The 18,766-nt window shown below is 40.8% G+C and overlaps 1 protein-coding gene across 4 annotated transcripts in view; it reads left to right on the forward strand.

The window, feature by feature from the left end:
* Window positions 1–18,766, forward strand: part of enox2 (ecto-NOX disulfide-thiol exchanger 2) — a 292,078-nt gene that overhangs the window by 172,219 nt on the left and 101,093 nt on the right. The window contains exon 2 of one of the 4 annotated variants that reach the window (XM_058407653.1): window positions 4,953–5,134. The exons of the other annotated variants lie outside the window; for them this stretch is intronic. Coding sequence (XP_058263636.1) covers window positions 5,068–5,134 — 67 coding nt within the window. The 5' untranslated portion in view covers window positions 4,953–5,067. The remainder of the gene's footprint in view (window positions 1–4,952; window positions 5,135–18,766) is intronic. 4 annotated transcript variants of the gene reach the window in all.

Below are 18,766 nucleotides of genomic sequence, written 5' to 3' on the forward strand. Positions count from 1 at the left end.
CCTAACCCTGTTTCTCCTAGTCTTTAATCACCCTTTTATATTTACCAGACAAACATCCACAGTGAGGTCCACATGTCTGCTGCTCACTACATTCATTTGCTTTTAATACCCCTGGCAGAGCAGACATCTGCTCAAGCCATGGTCAAAATGTCATTTAATAGGTTTTTCTTTGTTTAATAAATCATAGCCTCATACAGGGGTCATATCAATAATTCCAAGAGCTCAGACATGTCTTGATCTTAGAGATCTTTTTTTAATATGAAAAGAGCTCATGGTGGACACCTCAACCTGCCTGGTCTTTTGTAAGCAAGGCATTACGACAGAAAATTGGGGGACAAATGTAATTTCTCAAGTCTGACTGTTGATAACAGATAATAAATAATTCAGTTGCCCAAGCAACAGTAAACAGATGGCATGCTAGCAACATCCTCCTTTGCATTTCTGAAGCAGGCTCTTGAACCTAGTGGTCCATTGCTTGTGTCAGAGTGCCAGAGTGTCATGTGTGATGGAGCTGATAAGAGAAGCAAGGGGATACAGAGATACTGACATTTGCTTAAAGTACCTTGCTTTTTCCTACCTTTATAATTGGCTGCAATTGATAAGATCCTGGCAGCAGCTACACCCCCGGCTGAGATAATGCCTGTTTGAGAACACTCGTCAATAGATTAAGAGGAAAAGCAGTAAGCTTAGAGATGCAAACTTCACCTGGTCTTCCCTTACACCAAAGCCTGGCTTCAGACCTCGATGCCGCTTCTGCTGAAATCTCACTCATATGCTCTGTGTCTTCATGTACTGTGCAAGGTTTCTGAGCTAATAGGAACAGGGGCTCTCTGGTCAATCTTTATATTAATAACAGGCAGAGTGTCTGAAAGGGCGAAGACAGTTTAAATACCAGGATAGATTTTCTGACTGGAAGGATATGTTAAACACGGCAAGAACAGGCTGGCTGGATGTCTTATGAGATGTCTGTACACATTTGATTCTCTGCTGGATGTTCTAAATCAACAGCAAAATCAAAGTTTGGATCTGTTATCAAGGTATATCTTGTCTGGTGCAAATACTTAGTGTACCTGTTCTTGAGCATTTACCACGAAATAGTTCTGAGTACTACAGATTTTATCAAATCCCTTCTGTTCTGACCTTTTGCCTCTCTTGAAATGTTGCCATTGCCAGTATTACCTTTGTTTGCCTTGAGACAGATTTCTCTAATCTGAAATTGTCCCATTCAGATCCAACAGTAAATCAGAGGATCAGATTATATGTTGCATGATGAGGAAGCGAATCCAGAATGTTAACTATCACTGTAAACAGTAAGAGTTGGCAACAGATCTAAGGTTTCGGCAATGTCTGTGAAGGTATAAGTGTGTGACAGCCACATTAAGTCTTATGCTTACTTATACTCGCTTACACACAAGGTTGTATTAACTGGGAAGAAATAGAATAGAATTTTAGTTGATTTCACTCTAAAAGTAACAAGGCTTGTGGAATAGAGGCGGTCATTTTAGCTGCTCAGATGGGGTTTTTTTTTTCTCCCTTTTTCCATCCAGTATGGACGATTACATGAGAAGGGACCTAAAGCCAGACCTTGTGGTCTCTCATTCTTGGGTTTACCCTATTGGACTAATCCTTTGTGTAGTATTTGAAACAAATGTTTCCGACAGAATTTGACTGTTGAGATTGTGTTTTGGTAAATTGGGGTGTAGTTTTGAAATTTGGGACTGTTTTTTGTTTGCTCCATTTTGGAGAAACACGAGTGACCAAACATTTTAGTGCCCGAGGGTGATCTTAAACCTTCAGCGAGTTACTCATAGTCTGAGATCGTAGTCTTCAAATGACAGCTTCAGTATCCAAACTACATCCACAATGTGGTATATTGGAGCTCTTCAGCTTGTCAAAAGCATCTCGATTGCAGTGGTGTTGCAAATGATTATGGAGTTAGACAGGGTTACAATTGCCTCACCAGCTACAAGAAGCAGAACAGTACCAGCAGAGATCAAGGCTTTGACAACTCTGCTGCTTGGCTAAAGGAAAAATACAGTATGCAGCGTAGATGCATTGTGAATAACTCCTTCTCATCAAACATCAATCATTCTCTTTTTTCAGTCTGCATATATTCCAGTGATTCATTCACTTTTTCTTTTTAGTTCACCAACTACAAAGCCATGGTTACTCTCAGGGGTATTGTTTGCTCATAATGTGTGCTGTTTAAATCAATACCCTAGGTAAATGCATGGAAATTAAATAGATTCTATATGACTGCCGTTGTCAGAAAGTACAATTGTATCAGTCAGTGAGGGTCAGAATACGTTGATGAAACATGCTATCATTGAGACATTCCATTATCGAGGAAACAAAGGGTGGTTCCTCAATGGTTCTTAGTATCTGAATGAGGTTCTGCTTGAATTCCTGTAATGGAGATTCACAGGTTTGGGTATTTTTATTCAGATTAAATCCCAGCACGCTCAATTTGCGTTCTTTACCACAAGCTTCTCATGAACAGCTGCAATGGTGTTTGTTGTGTTCTATAGACAATCTGTAGAATACAGAGCTACATGCTTGTTTATTAGCAATGACATGAATAGGTAGGAAGAGGAATAAGAAAACATTGCTGCTTGGGACAGCTCTTAGAGCCAAGAATAGGTTTCATGAATACAAGCCCTGGCTGAAATGCTTCCTGATCTGTATTGTACACTATGGCAGCGTTATGCTTTGAGCTGTTCGAAGGCTAGATCTTAAAAGTGCAAGCTCTAGCACTGCAGTGTTATTTTCAAAAATGAAGTGCTCACAGCAAGTGTATAAACAACATTTGTGGGCTGATTGAACAGTACAAGACGAGGCTATCGATGGCCTTTTAGTCAGCGCTGTAAATATGTCATGATATGATTAATACCTGACACCTCCTTCATTTCTTTCATTACTAAAAGTCTAGCACTTTCTCTCAGCTCACTACGTGCAGTCCTTCCTCACCAGCTGAGGCTTTCCAGCCTGTTATCCAACACGGTAGCTTTTATGTGCTTTCACATGTTTACTTTTGAGCTCAGCTTGTCATTCTTTCAACACTTCCTCTCAGCCATATCATTGTCAGCTCACTTGTGTTCAGTATCGTCTTCATTCTCGTCTGGCAAACAGTTGCTATTGGCTAATGGTACATGTTATTCCCATTTGCTACAAGACGCCACTTTGGAACAGCCGGCACATTTGCCTTTAAATGGAATCCATCTAGCGGCTCGGTTTTCATCCCTCATGCTCTCAGTATGTGGGATTCGGTCGGTGAACAAGGCGTAATAAAGCATGACCACCTACTATGCTCCATATGCAGAAGTGCCTCTGCTTCTCTCACATAGCATGTCCTTACCACCTCAGCCATGTGGATTGTTTGCGTTTCTCCTTTTTTTTTTTTTTTTTTTTTTTTTTTTTGCATCTACAGTTTGTTTCTATAGATAGACACTAAAGTTGCATGAGGAAGACGATGGAAAAGAAAACATCCTGGAGTGTCTTCCAATATTTCCCACAGGATATATTACATTGGAACGGATGTACGGCTTATTTCTACTGGTCAGTTTAAAAAGTAACGTAAAATACAACAGAATCTTTCCAAACATGTGCATGTACCCACTCAAATTGGGACTAAAGTCCCAGAGATAATCCTGTAATAATTACCCAAGTAAAACGAGTCCAATCCGAATATAGGCTTTTTGGGAGCTGCTCAGGATGTCCTGCTTTTTTCCAGACAGGAAATTTGCATCACTGTCCTGCCAGAGAGAAAAACTAGAGCACAGAGCTCATGTACATTTCCTTCTGATCAAGATCACATCTGTAGCCTACATGCTGGGTTTTTCTTTCCAACGACATCTGTAATGATTCTTTGCACTGTAGGAGACAAAACAGGCTTCAAAACACACAAGCAGTCTGAATCACATGAAGGTAGTTAATGTTTCTATTTGTTTAGTTTTTAAATGGCTTCACTGAATGATGTCGTCTCAGCATGGTGGCTTTTTTCCCCACTGATAGGAACAACAGTAATTTAGCTTCTTTCTTTCTTTTTTTTTTTAATTCAGCTGCTGTCATTTAATCAAAATCTTTTCAGTTCATGTGAAAATAGTATTAATTAGGGGTTTCAGTTGCTTGATGTCATTTATTCTAAAAGAATAAAGCTCAAGGTGAGGTAAGATTTAAGTGCAGAGGAAAAATAATCGAATCTCATGCTTGTGTTTTATCAAGCAAAACGACTCTTGTCACATGCATTGCTGTTTATGTCCCTAGTGAAGCCCTGACTAGCATTTGAGACAGAATCCAGCTGGTAGTCAGGGTTAATCCATGAGGGGTTTCTTTCCAATTATAGAAAGACATACAGATGTAGCCAGAATGATGTTCACAAGCGCTCTCAGTCCACAATCTCTGACTTGACTCGTCATGAACCATCAGCCATGCGTCAGTGAGTCCTCCAGGAGACGCTGTCCTGCTTCGTAGTGCTGAATCTTTTACAAGAAACCCTTCTCCAAGGTCCTGAAGTGCATCCGTGTTTGGCTGTGTTCCAAACCCGTCCCGTCATAGCGCCTGCTTGACGGTGTCGCCTGACTGATGCCGTAACAGGAGTGAGATTTCTCCTGCGTCTCTCGAGAAAGCTGTCATGTACGCAACTCTCTGATCTAGCTAGCCCCTTGAAATTCTCCCACAGATCTAAATCGAGGCAGTACTAGCGGGATTTCGCTCTTTAATCTCCGCTACGTGGGAGACGTCAAGGAACTTGGAACCCGATGCTTTCCCCCCCACCTCATTCCTCACACTCTCCTGTGTACATTCACTTTATCTGAGTGGCTGATGTCACCACTCCAGGGACCATCAAGATTTGTGAAGCAATCTCAGGGAGGGAAAGAAAAAGGGCTGCCTTTGTGCTTTGAGATCTATATGGGTTTAGGAATCACAACATCTGTTATTATTTCTCTCTATAGGCTGCAGAGATAAGAGATTGCCAGGAGATCAAGCCAGAATAGTGATTCTCTTGATCAAAAAACACCTTCGAATCCTGGTCACAAGCTGAACTGAATCAGATTTGCAGCAGGAACGATGGTAAAGGTGCTGGGAGCGGGGATCTCCGACACCCCATATTGTCAAAATGCAGCTTGCATAACAAGTAAAAACAATACACTTTATTATTTTATTTTTGAAATGCTGAAGGTTTAATTACAGAGACAGATGTATTCATTTGAGAAGGTACAAGTGTTGTAAACAGATATTTAGGCCTGCTTTATTAAGGTTTTTGTGCCTTATTTATAGATGTGTGTGTGTGTGTCTGTAAAACAGGGGTGTAACATAAAACCACTATCAGCATCTGCATCTGTTTAGAGCTTTAAATGTCTGTATCTGGATTTAAAACAGAAGTGGGCATGGCATAAACTCTTCCGCTGTAAAATTGAAGTGGGCGTGGCCTAAACCTCACCCCTGTATAACAGAAATGGCCATGGCATAACCCCTACCCCTGCAAAACAGAAGTGGGTGTGGTGTAAACCCTACCCCCTGTAAAAAAGGGGTGGGCGTGGCCTAAACCCTACTCCAGTAAAACAGAAGTAGGCATGGCCTAAACCCTACTCCTGTAAAGCAGAAGTGAGCATGGCATAAGCCCTACCCCTGCAAAACAGAATTGGGTGCGACTGAAACTCGTCCCCTGTGAAACAGAAGTGGACAGGGCCTAAACCCTAGCCTCTGTTGAAAAAGAGACTGGGTGTAGCCTAAACCCCACCCCTGTGAAATAGAAGTGGGCGTGGCCTAAACCTTACCCCCAGTAAAAAAAAAAAAAAAAAGAAAGAGAGAGAGGGTGTAGCCTAAACCGTACCCCAGTAAAGCAGAGGTGGGTTTGGCCTAGTCTCACCCCCTATAAAACAGAAGTGGGTGTGGCTTAGACTCTTCCACTCTGCCATTGGAAACACTGGAGAAATCTGTTGTGTGTGAATTCCATCTCAGACAGTTCCTCAACCTCGGCTACATCACCCAGTTCATAATCTCATCTAGACAGGATTTTCTTTATGTATTTCTTTCTTTTTTAAAGTATTCATATCTTGTCACATTTTTATAAAAAATATCCAGACGAACAAATGGGGAAAAAATGTGGAAACATTCTATTGGTGATTTGTTTAGCATGCGATGTCATTTCTGAAATCGTTCTTCATAAATCACAACAAAAAACACAAGTGCAATTTATTCCAACCCTTTAGCATCTTTATTCTGTTTGTAATCTCAGTAAATCAGAGCTTTAGTGCCCTCATGGCACTCCGAAAATCTCCTGCATTCATCAGGTTGGAGAATTTACATATTAATATCCATCCTACCTTTTATTCTCACGTTTCTCATCTCATGTTTTGCTAGGTATGAGACCACAAAGCTACGACGCGACGTTCGTATTTACGATCAATAATCATCGATGAACTCTGTCTCAGTTACGGAGATCTACTTACCCCGAAACCATCTTTAACAACACGCGATTTCTTGGAGCTTTTCCCTGCCTGACTTTTCTGCAGTGGGATTTTGGCGAAGCCCCTCGAGCGAGCTTTTACAAAGGAAGCGCTAATCACCTGGTGCTGTTAATTAGCAAGCTGTACTCGCTCATTGCCATGCTTTAAGAGCGACCTGCTTTAGTAACACAGGAACCTTGTCATGTCTTCAAATTGCCATGCTAATCCTTCATGCACCATTTAAACCGTCTTGGCTGACACCGAGCTAGTCTAAACCCTCAAGGTTTATTTACGTCTGCTTGCCAAGCTAACCGAATCATTTGCACTCTTCCTCAAATTACTGACGTCTCTATGGGTTTCTTTGACATTTTACAGGAATTCACTGAAGCGTGCTAATCTTATGTAAAATTCTTATAGATCGTTTTGCAAGCTAATGCTACATGGTACTGTTTATTTCTTTTTAATGTTGTTTTGCAACCAAACATGGCATATTTTCCTAGCGCATGTGTATAATTCACTGGTTTTTTGTCCCCACATCTAGCCACTTTTTTTTTTTTATACAAAGAGCTCAACCCCGTCCTCAGCGATAATTAAAGTCTGTTAATTAAGTTGTTGTGATTAATTAAACTTAGTAAGGGGAGGACTGTAGGAAGATGAAGCAGTCAAGCAAGCAGCAATCCGGGCTATCAGTAAACTCTTAGCTTATCACACACCCCATTCATTTGTTCATTAATGAAGCATTAACGCTGTCGCCTGTCTCCTAAATGCTGGGTCTCATTTTTGTTTTTTTTGTGATTGAATGTGTGGTTTATCATCTGTTAAAAAAAAGAAACTGCAGTTCTTCTGGGTGTTGTGACCTCACAAAGAGTCCGATAACTGAAAAAGGAATTTTTTTTTTATTATTATTATCATTATTATTTTCCTTATCAAATGCACACAATATGGACGATATCATCCCTACTAATCTAGGAGTGTTTACTATCATATATTTTACTAGTAGTTCTACTATAATAGTGCCAAAGTGATTTACAGTGTGAATAAAACTCACAGAAATAAAATAACACCAACAACAACAAAAAAACAAAACAATAAAATAGGAAAATGATAAAACAAAATAAACTATAACAGTGCAGAAAGAAGAAAATAATCATACAAAATGTCATAAAAAATCGTGTTAAAAAAAAGGACAGTGATATAAAAGAAATGTAAAAGTAAGCTTCTAGTAAAACAAAAATGATGCAAATAATAAAAGCAAGTTAAATATTAATGTTTTTTTGGGGTTTTTTTTGTAAATAATAAGTGATATATAGTGCCTGACATTTACCCGAGATGTGTTCCAGACCTCTGGTGCATTTTATACACTGAATAAAGAGAACATTTGCACTAGGACCTGGCTTGGACTGGCTTCATGGTGTAAAGGCTGTAAACATTAAGGAGGTTTAAAGTCTAATCCTAAAATGTTACGGCTTCAAAGCAAGATTCCTTTAAGAACAGACGATAAACTTTTATTGTTTTTTTAACCTATTGATTTTATAAACAAGTTCTTTCCTGGTTGTTGTGTGTGCTGATTCAAAGGGACTTAATGCTGCGTTTCACACACAGCGATGTCCGGTGACGTGAGCAAACAGCGAGCGTTGACAACTAGATAGAAAGCGACTATCGATAGGGGTGAAGAGCGTGACAAAACAACACACACTGCTTCTCCTTTATTTCTCATAATATGATGCAGATATACACTGATCAGGCATAAGATTATGACCAGGTGACAGTGATTATCTTCTCATCATGGTACTTGTTAGTGGGTGGGATATATTAGGCAGCAAGTGAACATTTTGATGTGTTAGAAACAGGAAAAATGGGCAAGTGTAAGGATTTGAGCGAGTTTGATGAAGGGCCAAATTGTGATGGCTAGACCACTGGATCAGAGCATCTCCAAAACTGCAGCTCTTGTGGAGTGTTCCTGATCTGCAGTGGTCAATATCTATCAGAAGTATCCTTTCAGTCCTGTAAAGGATCTGCTGCTAACATTTTGGTGCCAGATACCACAGCACACCTTGTAGAGTCCATGCCTCGATGGCTCAGGGCTGTTTTGGCAGCAAAATGGGGATCAACACAATATTTGACAGGTGGTCATAATGTAATGGCTGATCGGTGTTATACACACAAACATCAAATCTTTGTCCAGTATGTTACATTTTATCTGCAATAAAATTGATTTGGAACTCTAGCTGCACCACCCACTGAGAAACGCTGTCACTATGGCAACCAGGAGTAGGTACACACCCTCTGGTGACTACATAGTACAGGGAGTGGAGACTTGCAGTGATCTCTGTAAATGTAGCAATAAAGAGACATGGACTGTGGAGAATGAAGATCATCTTGGCTCAGTCTAAGCAGTGACCCTGTGCTTATATTAGCAGTGGCACCACATGAGCCTTAAAGCAACCAAAAGTCATTCATTCATCCATACATATGAGCTGGCGATGTACATCCAGCTAGCAGCAAAAACAGAACACAGGAAGATGTGTCGGTGATAGTCGTACAGACCTGCATCCTGTTGTGAGATGTGTGAGGATCCTCATCAAAGCCACACACACAATCAGCAGCCCTCCTACTCCTCATACCAATTTGGCTAATTTCACAGATGACACAGCTGTGTAGAGCGATCTCGGATAACTCGAGCTGTGAAAATCGGCTCCTGTGGAAGAACCTTGGGGAGGGTGTGTCCCCGTTCTCGCTATCACGCCGATCTAGCCGAGGGAGAAGGTCTGGAGCAGGACCAGAGATCCTGGTTACGGGTTAAAGACACCAGGAGAGCATGAGGAACCCCCCTCAATCCCCCCCATCCCCCCCCCCCACACACACACACATGGCATGCATGTGCTTTCTGTGACTGTGTTAGAGGAAATCGTGCTCCATGCCAGCAGGTGGTGATGGTGATGGTGATGCTCTGTATCTGTTATCTATAAAAGAAGAGATTAAATAGAAGCTGTGTAACAAAATATAAGGTGCTATAGCTAGTGCCTGGGTTGAGGTTACTGAAAAATCGTATTTACGAGTTGAAAGTAATTTCTCTCTCTCTCTCTCTCTCTCTCTCTCTCTCTCTCTCTCTACTCTCCCTCTCTCTTTTTCTTTCTTTTCCTCTCTCTCTCCCTTCTATTCTATCCCCCCTCACTCTTTCTGTACCTCCTTTCCTTCTCTCTCTCTCTTTCTCTCTCTCTCCCCCTCCTCTTATGTCTCCCTCTCTCTCTTTTCTCATTTTCTCATTTTTCTTCTCTCTTCCTTTCTTCCCCTCTTTTCTCTGTCCCGCTCTTTCTCCCTCCTTCCTTTCCTCTCTCTCTCTCTTTTCCCTTTCTTTTCCTCTTCCTCTCCCTCCTTTTCTCTCTCAACCTATCTGTCTCCCTCTCTCTCTCTCTCTCTCTCTCTCTCTCTCTCTCTCTCTTCTTCTCTTCCTCTCCCTCTCTTCCTTTCTTTCTCTCTTTTCTCTCTCCCCTCTCTCTCTTTCCCTCTTTCCATCCCTTTCCCACCTCCTCTCTTCCCTTTATTTCTCTCCTTATATTTCTCTCTTTTCTCTTTCTTTCTTTTGTTCTTCTCACCCCCCCTCTCTCGATCTCTCCTCGCAGTAGCACACTATCTCCAGTCCAGAAGAGCATTGCTTTGCTTAAATGTAATAATACGAGTCAGACTCCAGAGCCATTATAGATCACGGTACCTGATAAATCCTTCAAACTGCAGAATTGATACTCGAGCTGCCGGTGATTGGGTCTGCTAATCCAGAGGAGTAATCATGTGACCCAGAAGGAGTTTGGATTGGCCCACAGCACAGCTTTTACACCTTAAATCTGCTCCGTAAGTGATGCTAATGCCCATGGCGGAGTCGTTTAGCAAATAAAAACAACCCAGTTTTTTTAGTTTGCGACCAGTAATTTTTTTCAAGGGGGAATCCGTGATGAGGCGAAGCTCGAGAACATGATGTGTCTGGCTAGGAGCCATTAATGTGAAGTTCCCAGCTGCTGGCTCTGATGAGTGAGTGCTGTTGGAGCATTATGCAGGGTGCAGGGTGTGTGTTCCCTCACTCTCCGAGTGGCAGACGGCTGTTTTGTCTGAAATGTAGCCGTCTTTGCACCTGAGAGCTGAACGGCGTCTGCGATGACTCTATACATCCCCCGGTGTAAAGGAGCCATGTGCATTTCTTTCAGCTCACTGAATTATGTATAAACTCTTCTGGTAATCATGGTGGCGTCTGTACTGTGAGCACACGGCCGCTTATTTCAGTTTTACCACCTTTTTTTGTTGTTTTTATTTTTTATTGTTTTTATTACTTGCATGCTTAGAGAGTCATTCACGTAGGATGCAGGAATGTGACCTGTTTCAGTGTACATTCAGAATCCTAATACACACCTTATTACACTCTATTCACACTTTATTACACGTAATACACACTTTATTACACTTAATACACACTTTATTATACTTAATACACACTTTATTATACTTAATACACACTTTATTACACTTAATACACACTTTATTATACTTAATACACACTTTATTACACTCTATACACACTTTATTACACTTAATACACACTATTATACTTAATACACACTTATACTTAATACACACTTTATTACACTTAATACACACTTTATTATACTTAATACACACTTTATTATACTTAATACACACTTTATTACACTCTATACACACTTTATTACACTTAATACACACTATTATACTTAATACACACTTATACTTAATACACACTTTATTACACTTAATACACACTTTATTATACTTAATACAAAACTTCACTTGCCTTGAAGGTCTTTTTTCTATTCACTCTCTCTCTCTCTCTCTCTCTCTCTCCCCCCTTCCCTTTTCTCCCTCTCTTACACCCTTCTCTTTTAATCACTTTCTTTTTCCTTCCTCGCCAACCACTCTTTCTTTCTTTCTTTCTTTCTTTCTTTCTTTCTTTCTTTCTTTCTTTCTTTCTTTCTTGTCTCTTCTCATCTCTTTCTTTCACTTCCTTTCTTGTTCTCTAACATTCTCTTCTCTCTCTCTCTCTCTCTGTTTCTATCTCTCTCTCCCCGCATTCTTTCTTTCTGTCTCTTCCTCACCTTATTCTGTCACTCGCTCTTTCTTTCTTTCTTTCTTTCTTTCTTTCTTTCTTTCTTTCTTTCTTTCTTTCTTTCTTTCTTTTTCTTTACCTCTAAGTCACTTGCTCTTGCTCTCGCTCTCTCGCTCTCTTTCCTTCTGTCTTTCCTTCTATTTTAACTTCTTTCTCTCTTCCTTTCTTTCTCTTTTTCTTCCTGTCTCTTTCTCACCTCTTTCTTTGCCACTTCATGGGACCTGTTTTTTTGTAAAGTCAGACTTTTTTTTTTTTAACAGTCTCAGTACAAAACTTTTCCTTTCTTTGATTTGAAACTCTTTTCCTATTCCTGCTAATTTCGCATCTAATCTTTTCCGTCTGAATTTCTTTCCCTCTCGGAACGATCACCTGCAGATAGCTACGTCTGGCTAATACATCTCTCAGCATGATGTCCCGAACAACACGTATATGCAATGTAGGAACTCCGAACGGTTCTCTGCTGCCGACCCGGACGAGCTAGCCGAGTCACTAATGATGTGTCGCTGCTTACTGATTGCTTTTTGTTAACTCACGCAGGTTTGAGGTGGGATAAGTTGCACCGCCGTCTTATCCTGAAACAGCCCTGATGTGCTCTGAGACACACTAAAAAAACATTCTGCTTATGTAAAATGGGCCACTGGCGTTAAACTGGAGCTCAAAACTGATTAGCGGCTTCATCTGGACAAAAGTTCAGATGGAAAATTGCAGTGCAAATTGCTCTTGTTCTGTCCAGAGATCTGACCAGAGATCTGACCAGAGGTTTATGCTCCATGCCTGAATCCTGAATCTGTGTTTGAAGGAATTGCAGCTGCAGAGGTAACAAAATATTACTTAAAAGTATTAATAAAAAGACACGTGCCGAAAGTATGTTAGTAAATAAATTAACGACTTTTTAAATGACCCCTCGGTATCAATAAGCGTACAGTTTGTTCAGGGTTAGGATCTACTTCCTTCCACTCTCCACCCAGCATTCCCAGGATAAGTACAGGCTCCATGGCAACACTCTAACCCTAACACTCTTACTTATTTCCTGTAATCCTGGTCGGAGTGGATCTGGAGCCTGTTCTGGAAAGCTGGCATTGACTAGAGCACCAATCCATCACAAGGCACTTTGCATACACACACACACACACACACACGCACACTTTTTACACATTTACTCAATTGCTACTGTTAGGGAACTGGTGGCTCTAATGGTAGGTTTCTTGCCTACCATGCAGAAGGCTCGGGTTTGATTCCCAGCCAGTGCCCAAACTCCAGCCACTGGATGCAGTGCCAGTCCCAAGCCTGGATAAAATGGGAGGGTTGCATCAGGAAGGGCATCCTGTGCCAAGTTGTTGTGCAGACCAGTTGGTCACGTAGGGGGCAGCCGAAAGATCAACAACAACTCAATTGCTGCTGTTGCTGTTTTTACACACGTCAAACTGCTACAAATTGCTGCTATAAAGAAGTGTATATGTTTACAAGAATTCTCTTTCTTTACAGTTCTCATATTTTGCACATTGCATTCTATACCAAATACAAAATGTATAACTGTTTGGCACTATTTTGCGTATCTGTGCTCTATTGTTTTGTTTTGTATTGTCTTTTGGTCTTGCATTGTTTGCACTAGGTTGCAAACGTTGCACTTTATATAGCTAGGACAACTTACTTTCAGTCCTTAGCTCTGTGTTGTTTTGTAGCTCTGTGTTGTTTTGTGTAGCATCATGGTCCTGGAGAAACGTAGTCTCATTTCACTGGGTACTGCGTCAGCTATATATGGTTGAAATGACAATAAAAAGCTTCTTGACTTGACTTGTCTTGAAACACACACACACACCTGTTCATAGGTTCACACCTAGCAATTTATTGCAGGAAGTCTGCCTAGCAGCGTGTTTTTAGAAGTATGAGGAATCCCAGACGGACTCGGTGACGCACATAGACAGTAACCTGAGCTCAGGATCGGAATCACAAACCCTAGAGCTCTGAGGCTGCAACTCTCGTCTGCTGCACCTAGTCCTAATTAATTCATTCAAAACCCAAAAGCTAAGAATAACAAGAGAATCCTTCCTCACCAGAGTCTCTAATGATGATCTTTAAATGTCTCTAAAGGTCTCCAACTGGATGTTGGAACAATTCAAGATGTCCCGCGCTCACGCCTCGCCTTGCAGCTTTCCATCCTGTAACTAGAAACGCTAATCAAATAAATACTCGTCTCAGCCCCGGTGTCGATATCATCTCATACGCCGGGTAAGTCGAACGTCTCGATAGCGTAATTACTCGTGTAATCACGCTCCTTCCGAGCCGAATCAAGCCACAGGGAATCCATATCCGCGTCGACGAGGATCGAATTCGCATGAGCCGGGAGCACGAGACGGAAGGAAAAGTTCCTTCAGAGCAGCAGAACATCTCCTATCAAAGTCTAGCCTTCATATTTCAGAGCTGAGTCGACGTGTTCGACGCCCTGGGAGAACACCTGATATCTCTATTACTGTCAGTCACCACAGTGTTCTCCAGAAGCGCAGCCTCTTGCCGCCTGAATGCAAAATCTGCTTCATATCTACACGCCGGGAGACGTAGCTCAGCGAGGGGTTTCGCAGCGGTACTGGAAAATATCACGCTGCTTGTTTTACGCTTCTCTTTTCAAGGTCATGCAACAAAAGACCCGATGTTAATGAGGCTTTCAGGAAGTGCCTATCAACAGGCGTTACAGTCTAATGCCCGCATGCATTAGCTGTTTAAAATCTCTCACGTCTCCGGGCCGGGCAGCTCAGCTTTTCTCCTTTATTTTATTTTTTTTCCAGAAAGAAAAGGAGCTTCACGACGAAGGTTTAACAGACACGTTTCATTTAAAACCACAAATTATGCAGCGCAGACAAGACACGGTTCCCCCTCTCTCTCTCTCTCTCACACCCGCCTAATCATCAGGTGTCAAATTATTCCTTCCTCAACACAGCTCTGCCTTAATTTGAAGCTAAACGTGCCTCATTTACACAATAATATATATCCCTTCCAAAAGTCTCTTCTTTTTTTCTTTTTTTTCTTTTTCTTCCTTTCTGTATAATCATGCCCTTGTGTACCGACACATTTCTATGGCGGTGTAAAAGTCTGACATTATTTGCTCAGCTCCGAGGTAAACAATAATGAGATGACGTGGCATGTTCGTTATAGTCATTAGCAGGAAGATGGCTGATGTGGAGGTAAGGATTAGGAGGGAAATGATCTGTCTATCCTGCTGCGTGTTATGTAACGGTTCTCTTTGTAGTAGTCGGTGATGAACCCGTCTGGCTCCGGCGATCAGGGAAGTGTCCTGGAAACCCGAGGACTAAGACCAGCTACAGTAATGTGGCCTTTAGCTGTTAAGAGCTTTGTGGGCTGTAAAATAAATTTCCCCACACCTTTCTTTTACTGCATGAGGACCTTCAAGCAGGGTGCCGCTGACGGCTTTATTGAGAGTGTGTGTGTGTATTAAAAACACACTGAAAGTTAAGTCTGCACAATATTCAGTCCCCTGAGGAGTTTTTCAAGGGGATTTTTTTTTTTTTTTTTTTTTTTTTTTTTTCTTTTCAGAAAACTAGTTGGCAAAATTGCAAGCACAAGATTCATCTACCAGTGAAAACACACATGTAATCACTTCATTTCAGAGGCTGTGAATGGAAGAGGGTTTTGTTGAATGCGTGTTGTGATGTCAGACGACACGAATCTGAGAAAATTTTGCTGTAATTTCGAAAAAAATACAATAAATCGAAGGATGAATATGTTGTTTGTTAAGCATTGGGCTCTGAAATAGTGATATAAAAGAACAGGAGAAGTTGAACAAGCTTTTGTGTGTGTGTGTGTGATGTCAGACTTTCCATATCTTTTCTGTGAATGTTCTGATAAATTGTGGAAGCTTTTATTGTCATTTCAACTATATATGGCTGAATGAAACGTCTCTCCAGGACCCTGATGCTACATAAAACAACACAGAGCTAAGGACTGCAAGTAAGTTGTCCTAGCCATATAAAGTGCATCGTGTGCAAACAGTGCAAGACAAAAAGACGATACAAACAAAATCACACCAACTAGCATGCTTTTGTCTGACAGAAGTCATATCTGGTGTGGTCTCCTGTGGTTGTATCTCATCCACCTCAAGGTTTAAATTGTTCTGAGATGCTTCTCTGCTCACCGGGGTTGTAACGAGTGGTTATTCGAGTTCCTGAAGCCTTCCTGTCAGCCTCACGGTCTCTCTCATTAATAAGGTTACAGGAACATGTCTGCCTGTAGATCTGCTGCTCACTGGGAGTAACACAATGACTGATATGATGTGCACTCTCCCAATCTATATCATGCATATCATGTGCAATATCTTGTCTTCAATTTCTTGCACCATTCTGTGTATTTCTTGAGTTTCTGAAACCAAGTATCAAACCAGCATCTGTGATGAACACTCAGTCACTCAGAGCACAATTTATCTTCATCCTGATGGTGATGTGAACCTTAACTGAAGCTCTTAACATGGATGTGTATGAGATTATGTGCTTCACCTGCTGCTGATGCTGATGCTGCCACGTGATTGGCTGATTGGATAGTTACAGGAGTGTTAAAAAAAAAAAAAGTGTTGGTTTCTTATAATAGTGTGTTTAGTGTTTTATTTCTCTTATACCATAACAATTCTCTCTCTCTCTCTCTCTCTCTCTCTCTCTCTCTCTGGTTTTATGGTTTTATACCATGCCAATCTCTCTCTCTCTCTCTCTCTCTCTCTCTCTCTAGTTTTATACCATGCCAAACTCTCTCTCCTTCTGTCTCTCTCTGTCTCTCTCTCTGGTTTTATACCATAACAATTCTCTCTCTCTCTCTCTCTCTCTCTCTCTCTCTCTCTCTCTCTCTGGTTTTATGGTTTTATACCATGCCAATCTCTCTCTCTCTCTCTCTCTCTCTCTCTCTCTCTCTCTCTCTCTCTCTCTCTAGTTTTATACCATGCCAAACTCTCTCTCCTTCTGTCTCTCTCTGGTTTTATACCATAACAATTCTCTCTCTCTCTCCTTCTTTCTTTCTTTCCTGTATCTTTTATACCATAACAATTTTGTCATTAATTAATGCCCTATAAATGTATATTTTTTATACATTTATGCTACATTATAAATTTATACAGTAGTTATAAAAGAGCCTCTATTTTTCTCTCTCCTGTTTTGTGCATAAAAAATGTTACAAATCCCTGACACTGGAGACTCCTTCCATAAGTAGAAAAACATCCTCTTATAGAAATCTTCACCATATCAGTGATTTAAAATATTTTTTCATTAAACAATAACAGCTCATTTTATTTAAAATCTATTTAGTCCACCATTGAAGTCTTCCTGAAACAACAACAACATACTAATAAAAAGCTGCCGGCGTTTCTGTTAGCGCTGCTGTAATAGAAAAGAAATCAAAATCTCCTGCCTAATCAGAATGGAGGCTTGGACAGTCAGCACTGTGGTGTAAAATCAGTATAAAGACTATCGACGCCTCTGTCACAAGAGCTGCATCTTATTTCTTGCAGAGCTCAAATTATCTCCTCACACTAAAGACGCTTCTGGCAACCGATCTGGCGATCCGTTCGCTTTAGTAGCGAAGGGAAGAATAGAGACGATGCCGCTATGACAACAATCTGTCCTGTCAATCACAGGCTGATGAGAACGCGGATCTAGCGAACGAGGCAGCTGTTATACAAAACTTTTAGTCGTGTTAATTAAAGTTTCCAAACGATGATTCAGTGTGAATGCTGGGGATGTGTCTGGATGTTGGGTTGCTTTCACAAAGTAAATACAGTTAACCCTTTTTAACCAGTATACTGGCTTTCCAGTATGGCAGCAGAATGGGACGGGCCATTTTCAATCAAACAAATAATTTTATTGTCTGATATTGAAATGAGTCATTTCAGTGTGTTTATCCCTCTGTTGGATAACCTTGCACAGTGGTTATTGATCAAATTTGAGCTGCTTTTTAGATGCAGCATCTCCGAGAGCAGAAATGGGCTTAATATCAGCATTTGTGTGGAAAAAAATAACTTGTTTATTTCATGAACATAATGCTCCTTGTAGGAAATATTTACAAATTCTTAAAGCTCCAAGTGTCTACTTTCATAGCCATTAACCCCTAGTGAAGAGTGTGACATGACAAAGACATTCAATGCCAAACATGGACACAATAAACCAGGAAGAAATTCCTTTTTTCTTTTTTTTGATTAATAGAGTTAAAGGTCTCTCGGTCACTCCACACTGACACCATGTCCTAGTAGGTAGCGAGGAAGCGAGGCTAAATGAAGGCTAGTCTAATATCAATCTTAGGTTTTATTTTTTACATCAGTGCAATTGTGTGAAAGTGCTCCATGGGTCACCTCCGTTTTCCCATTCTCTTTTAATCCATTAATTGTGGCGCAGAAGTTCAAACAGGTCCCATTGCCTCGGAGCTCAGGGTTTGCTTTAGCATCCAGACCCTTCTTCATCTCTCTGATTCGTTACATTTAGCTGCTTCATCACTCTTGGCAGGAAATATGACTCATTCCCTAAAGGAAGTCACTATTTTGGCTGCCTAGGAAGTGATAGAGCTTCAATTCCTTTCCAGAAAAAAACCCTGTTTATTAATTCAGGGGGAAAAAAATCTTTGTCAACACTTTCTTCACTTTCACCCCCCCACACACACACACACACACTTGGCTATGCTTGTAGAAGGAAATGGCAGTCTGCTTCTTGTATTATTCAATTAGAGCATAGTTAATATTTTATCAGAGTGTTTGAACCTGTTGGACCTGTGTCTCAGCTCTTTAGAAGCTTTAATGTCCAAGCTAATCTTATACTGCTCTAAGAAGTGGCTCAGTGTTTACCCAGCTTAAATATCTGCACACTCAGGGGCTTTTTCCCTGATACTCTGCCAGAATTTCTGAATACGCCTCAGAGTTTTCTCAAGGAGAGATCTTTCCGTCAATCTAGGAATGGAACCTCGCCGATGCAAAACGGCGTACGGATTCTTAAATACTTCATTATTTATCGTGTTGTTATTTTTTGGGGCATGCAGTACATCGCTTTCCGAGTGAATAAAACAAAATGTGTTAGAGGGATTACTTCGAAACCGAAGCTTTAAATACTTAAAACGTAAACACAGCCCTGACAACAGAGGCTCTTTCCAAAAAATAAATAAATCAATTAAAATAAACATTACACTTTAAAGAAAACATCATATGAAT

The sequence above is a fragment of the Hemibagrus wyckioides genome, linkage group LG14 (genome assembly GCF_019097595.1).
Source record: "Hemibagrus wyckioides isolate EC202008001 linkage group LG14, SWU_Hwy_1.0, whole genome shotgun sequence".
NCBI classification, from domain to species: Eukaryota; Metazoa; Chordata; class Actinopteri; order Siluriformes; family Bagridae; genus Hemibagrus; species Hemibagrus wyckioides.